A 6,539-nucleotide genomic window follows, 5' to 3' on the forward strand; every position below is an offset into this window, starting at 1 on the left:
TCCTGCCTTCCTCGGCAGTGTCCGCGAGACAGGCAAGAAGACTGGAGCCGTTTTCTCCCAGGTCTGCAATTCTGTTCTTCTCCAAGTACATCATGACCCCCCCCCCCTTGAACTGGAGAGGGGAAGACATGAAAGGCATGCCCGCTTCCATCGCCCCCACTCCCCAACCCCTACCCCAGACATCATGAACTGTTATCATTAGTCTCAGTAGGAGGGACTCGGGTTCTAAGCTGGTGTGGATAGCAAAGGGGAGGGTGTGAAACCCTGATTCATCTCTCTCCTACTTGTCCCTTTTCCAGAAAGTTGTAGAATTGTTGGAAGAAGAGTTTTCAGGAAGTTAGGGCTGGGCAGACAGTTGAGTCCTAACCTGTGGGTACGTCATTGGCTCCCGTACTAACCTTTTCTCTTCTCCACTGTGTCCCCTCTCTCTCCACCTCTTTACAGTTACCATGGACTCAGGGTCACTGTGCCTAGGCCTCTCTGCTCTCCATCAAAGGAATTCCACCTTTTGCTTGTGCTCCCCCACCCCGCAGTTTGCCCCCAACACTTAATAGGGTTTCTTGCAACAAATGATTGGTTCTCTTCTGGCTTGTTGGCCTCCCTGCCACAGACCACACAGCCCTTGCCCAGCCGAACCCCATCCCTGCTTCATTTCTCAGTTCTGCATGGGCTTCGCTCTTCCCACTCATGGGAGGGAGGCAGCTCAGGGACCACCAGTGTGGGACCCTCATGAGACACCTCCACTCTGATTCAGAAACACACTTCTACCTCTTTACTGTTAACTCCTACAGATGCGGTCAGTCGTGTGTGGGCACCTCTCCGCAGGGCCTCGTGCTGGCTTCTCCACTAGGGTTTCAGGACAAACTACCAAGGAACTGCCTCAGCTTCGTCCCAGTCCTCCTGTTCCCCCTTCCTTCTAGAAATCACTTTGCTTTATCATCAGGAACTGAGCAGGTTCAAGACCCAGGCTTCTGCTTCAGCCCAGGCCAGTACTCTTTGAGGTGAAAGCCTTAAAATGTATCTCCCTGGCCCTTGATTGGAAGCAATGTGGAGTGAATAAGCATGTTTTGATTTAGGCAGGGTAGCTTGGGATACCTTTAAAAAAAAAAAAACAAAACTAGATATAAAAATGTCTGGCAAGGTTAGAATCAGACTAGGTGATTTGCTTCTGAAAACTAGTTTCACTGAGTCCCAGGGACTAATTAAGGTTTATTTTTAAAAGCGTCCCCCCTTGGTACGCAGCCACCTCCTGCATGCTGTGCATGTTACTGGGACTCGTATTACAGGAAATGGTGCGTGAGGGTCCAAGCAGGACTCGGTGCTGCCATTCTCCTTATCGTCTCTGGTCTTCATCACTAGACCCAGCAGCCCTTCACCTGCTCTCTGCCACCTTCCCTGCACCCCTAGTTTATAGGGGCAGGTGGGCCTCTGGCCACAGAATAGAAAGTCTCGGGCTTAGAGGAGTCCACTCTTCCCTGCCTGTCCTTTCCTGTCCCTTCCTTGAATTCTCTCCCCCATTAGTGATGTTGGGAAACTCCTAGAACAGGCAGAGCAACTATTTAAAGCCTTGTAACTGGGGCCTTGCCCCTCCCTCCCCCTCCATCCTGCCACCCTCCTTTCCTCTTCAGTGCCCTCACCACACAAGGAATTTCTCTATCACTGTGAACTTTGCTGGTACATAGGAACATCTGCCTTCACCTTTTCTTGGACCATAGCCACCCAGCTGTTTCTTAATCTTCCCTTCCCCAAATTTAAAGGAAAAAAAAAAAAAGCCTTATTGGCCTGGTTGTTTGAAGGATAAGAATAGCTTTATCCTGCACTCAGTACCAAACCCACTTCAGTACCTTTACTGAGGCCATGAGAGCCTGAGGGGTGTCTGCCCAGGACAGGAGCCATGGCATGTGGCAGAGACCAAACAGGGACCAGGAAAAAGGGGCGATGCCCCCTTTCCCAACCACCTCCTCCAGCTTCAGCGATGAGCCACCCTGAACAACGGGGCAGGCACCTCCCATCCTGCATATAGCTGGTCAAGGCTGAGTGCAGTCCTGGGGGCCAGGGGATGATCTACCCAGCTGTGTCAGCTCCAAGGATCTGTGCACATCTTAAAGAGGGAAGAGGTGGGAAAAGGAGCACCAATGAGTTTACCCCCCAATCTTTTACAAATGGCATTTAATGGAAATCTGGGAAGCAGGTGTGATTACTTTTTTGCTCGTAGATATTGTCCTAAGTTGAGATTCTTCCACTGCCCTAAACTTCCCCTAGTAGTCTGAATCCCTGCCCCACCTTCTTTTTGGTAGCTGTTTTCCCCATTCCCTCTACCTCCCCTCTTATCTAGGAGCTGTTTTTAAGCACGATTTTTTTTTAACAGTTTATATTGTACAGGATCAATATTTTGCTTTTTAACAAGGATATTTATGTAATAAGAAACTTTGCCTTAGGCAGGTGTTGGCCAGAAAAGTCCAGATTCCTCTGGGACCCCACCCTGGCCTCTCCTGGAGCTCTGAACCTGCTGTGGAAGGAATTGGCTATGACCTTCACCACTGGAGTAGGGTCTGCAGCAAGGGAAGGGGTGTTCTGGTTCTAACAGGAGAAGGATTCACCATGATGATGTAGTGCCTCTGTGGAGGGGTTTGGAAGAAGTATCCCAGCCCAGTTTCTTCAGATGCACGCTCACTTCCGTAGGTGCCCCCTCCACCTCTGACTACTTGGCACCAGAACTCCTGAAACACCACTTCTCATTCGCCTCCCTCCCTCCCAGTGATCAAGGCTTTGGGGCCACTCTTTCATAATGCCAGATTATTTAAAGAGAGAAAAATACAAGACAAAAGCCTTCTAGCACTTTGTAAACACAGTGAATAACCTCTTGGAGTATTTTTGGCTTTATATAAAACAAGGTTTTTAATTGTAAAGTATAAGTGCCATTAGAAAATGCACAGGGCGTATCTTTGTTAAAGTAGATTTTTCAATGTTTTACAGAATTACATTTTCAAAAAAAGTTTTTATAATGAAGTTGTTTATTAAAAACTTCTGAATGATGTGTTTGGAAGTTGTGAACCTGTCTGATTGGGAAGGGGTTGGAGAGAGCCTGGGGAACCAGAAACTCCAGACATCTCTAGCCTCCAAGGGGATGGTGAGTGTAGGGTAGACAGTAACAACCCTTCACATTAGCACCTACAAACTTTGTACTTTAAAATTAAAGATCTTAATGGGATGTGTTTGAGGTAAGCGGCATCATACTATCACTTAAACTTGGATGCAAGGGTCAGAAAGATCAAATTGGCTTAATGAAATTTCACATAACTAAAAATGCCAGATGTAGCACAGTTTTTAGAATTGGTTCAGCCACTCAGACATGGTTGGCCTTAGCATTCCTGTGTGTCTTGGCCCTATCTTCTGTAGCTGTGACTTATCCTCAGGCCCTACAAAGTGGCTCGTCCCTTTGTGTAGAAGTAGATTGCTGCCATGATTCCATCCCTGTCATCCTCACACAGTGCTGACCAGGAAGAGAAAGGAGAGAGGAGTTCTTGTATTCACAAAGCCCCACGAGGCATCTCCTGTCTCACTGGCCTTGATAGGGCTCTGTGCCCTCCCCCAAACCAGCCAGCGATGACAAGGCTGAGTGAAACAGAAGGAGTGGTTTCTCAAAGGAAACGGGCTACAGTTAGGGTGGGGAACAAATGCTGGTTGTCCAAGAAAAGACATGCCATCCATTGCCCAGGGGACACAGCTGGGAAGTGACAGCTAGGACCTCACCTTGCTCACACTTGGGCCTACCCACTGGGTTCAAACAAACTGTTGGGAGACTGACATAGCTTCTGACTTTGCCACTTGGCCAGTCTCTAACAAAGGTAGTCATCACCATCCTGGGCCCTGTAGCTCTTCCTGAGATCCTCCCGCCCAGGGCTAAGACTGAGTTTGCTTTTCTGTGGTCTAGAGCCAGTGTCCATAGCCACGCAGTCTAAGTCACTCCTGAGTCCAGTCCAGGAGTCCGTGGGACAGTAACAAGTGTTAATGTGTGTATAACAGGTGTTTTGTGTACAAAGGCAATGTGCTGGCCCTTCATCTCTTTGGCCTTCCATCTACTTCATAAATGTTCAGTGTTGACCGCAGTGTGTTCAGATCCCTGGCCCGGGCCCCAAGGGAACCCACCTCACAGTGAGTCCAAGAGCTCAGAGCGATCTTGTTCATTGGGCAGGAGTAAGCTGAAGGCTCTCTGGAGGAGGTGGCCGGGACTTCCAGGCAGAGGGGGTATTAGGTGTGCTGACCTCCATAGGCCACAAGTTTGGGAGCCAAGACCACAGGAGCACAGATGCATTTGCAGGGCTGCATGGCTGGTTCATCCAGGCTCATCCTATCCAAGCACATTCCCTGTAATTCAGACTGGAGTTCACATTGGTGAAATGTCTGGTATAGAGCAAAGGTAGCCTGGGCCTAGGACAAGGAGGAAGTGTCCACCTTTCTGTCTACAAGCCCAGGAGGATACAGTTCCTACATACCCGTGGCAGTTTGCTCCAGGTTCACAGCGTTTGAGACATTCCCTTGCCCAAGATCCTTATACTCCAAGTTTGTTTCTTCCTTTCTCTGTATAAATACTTCCAGCACCTCCATGTGCCAATCAACTACGATCATCTGCGGCTCCCAGTTTGAGTCTGGTTAGCCTGTTCTGCATATGCTGGAGTAGTTGATCCTGTGCAAAGCTACTAGTTTCCGACAGCCACCCCCCCCCAAACCACAGTCGAGTGCGGGCGCCCAGCGGCCCCCACTGCCCACTGCAGATGGGGGGAAGAGTAATCGCTTGGTGTGGTGGCTGTGATGGAAAGTTCTATCTGTCCGTGACCGGAGTTACGCCTGATCCTTGGTGCCCGCTCTGAGCTGCTTCCTGCTTGGTACACCCCTGCACTTCACCCCACTTCCACCTCCAGCGCCCTCCTAATCTGGGGCCAGTTCTGTCTGGCGCTCGCGGTCGCATTCCCACCAGGCAGCCCCTTGCCACTCCGCCAGGCTGGCAGGCCCCTCGTCCCCCGCAGCCTGAGCACCCCTGCGAATCACACGCCGAAATGGGGCGCGAGGGGCGGAGCGCGCCCCTAGGAGACCGCGCCTCTCCACCTCGCGCCGCGCCGCCCCTCTGGCGGGACCCGCAGTGTCGCCCATGCACCCTGAGACCCTCCAGGCCAGAGGCTCCCGCGGGTGATGGCGGCCGGGGGGGCGGGGGGGGGGTGTGCCTGGAGCCGCCACGCGCCCGCCACCAGACCTCGCCGCTGGGGTCCGCGAAGGCGCGGCACGCGGGCGCCCCCCCACCCCGAGACCGCCCCGCCTGTTCCGGGGCGCCGGGCAGCGGCCTGGCCCGGGCCGGGGCCCCAGAGACCTGCGGCTCCAGGGGGCGGGGGGCGCGGGCGGGAGGTGGCGGGAAGGCCGAGGAAGTGACGACTGGGCAGGGCGCCATCTTCATGGAAGAGGCGGAGGGGTGGAGAAGCCGCAGCTCGGGGAGGAGTTGGAGGGGGGAGCTGGGGGGTGTGTGGGAGGAGGAAGAGCTGGAGGTGGGAGCAGCGGCGCAGCAGGGCCCGGGGCCCCTAAACCTGGATGGGCCAGCGGTGGACCCGCTGGAGGCCATCCAGTGGGAGCTGGAGGCTGGGAGTGCCCAGGCAGACAGGGCCTACCTGCGGCTGCAGCGCAGGTTTGGGCGCATCCGCCGTCTGCACCTGGCCCCTAGGAGTTTCGTCGTCCAGAATATTCCTGGCTTCTGGGTCACCGCCTTTCTGAACCACCCGCAGCTGTTAGCCATGATCATAACTCGTGATGAAGACATGCTCTGCCACCCCATACATTTGGAGGTGAGGGAGCTCAGGAACGCCAGGGCCCAATGCAAGTTCAAGTTCCGCTTTTGGAACAACCCCTGCTTCCGGAACAAGGTGCTCATGAAGGAGTATGAGTGCAGATCCTTAGGACCGGTGGTGTCAGTTGGAACTCGAATCCGAGGGCACCCGGGCCAGGAACGCCCCGTTCTGGTACAACGGGACACTGTCTGCAGCTTCTTCACCTGGTTCTCGCAGCACAGCCTCCCAGAGGCTGACAAGGTTGCCCAGATTATTAAGGACTTGTGGCCCAAACCCCTGCAGTACCACCTGCTGGAGGATAGGCCCCACAGAGCCAGGAGAGGCCTGGCAAGGTGGCCCACAGAGCCCCCTCCTAGGCTCTACAAGTTCCAGTTTGGCTAAGTCCCTCGCTAGGACCTGGCCCCTACATAAGACTCCCTTCTACCTGTGCTTAGGCCGATGACATAACCCTCTGTCTGCTTGCACTTTCATGCATCCTGGCCCCTCTGAACATTCAGTGGACTCTGATCCAAGATTGTGGCCTCCATGGCCAAGCTCTTCGGTTTCCATGTGGCCTTCATGCATCACATGCCACAGTGTCTACCAAGCACCCAGTGCTATGGATGGATACTGCCATCAATTTCGTGGTCCAGGCCTACCTCTGATCCTGGCCTTCCTTCCCACTCATTTTTTTTTTTTTTTTAAGTAAGCTCTATGCCTATCGTG

The 6,539-nt window shown here is 53.1% G+C and overlaps 1 protein-coding gene across 1 annotated transcript; it reads left to right on the forward strand.

Annotated features, from left to right (window-relative positions):
- Positions 1-5,057: 5,057 nt before the first annotated feature.
- LOC110579666 (putative testis-specific Y-encoded-like protein 3) lies at positions 5,058-6,215 on the forward strand. The gene has a single exon (XM_021689322.2). It carries the CDS (start codon positions 5,058-5,060, stop codon positions 6,213-6,215), a length of 1,158 nt encoding a protein of 385 aa, XP_021544997.2.
- Positions 6,216-6,539: the final 324 nt, after the last annotated feature.

Source organism: Neomonachus schauinslandi, chromosome 10 (assembly GCF_002201575.2).
Source record: "Neomonachus schauinslandi chromosome 10, ASM220157v2, whole genome shotgun sequence".
Lineage (NCBI taxonomy): Eukaryota > Metazoa > Chordata > Mammalia > Carnivora > Phocidae > Neomonachus > Neomonachus schauinslandi.

Coding starts and splice junctions, on each gene's coding strand:
- LOC110579666 (XM_021689322.2), top strand. CDS start 5,058: ATGGGGCGCGAGGGGCGGAGCGCGCCCCTAGGAGACCGCGCCTCTCCA.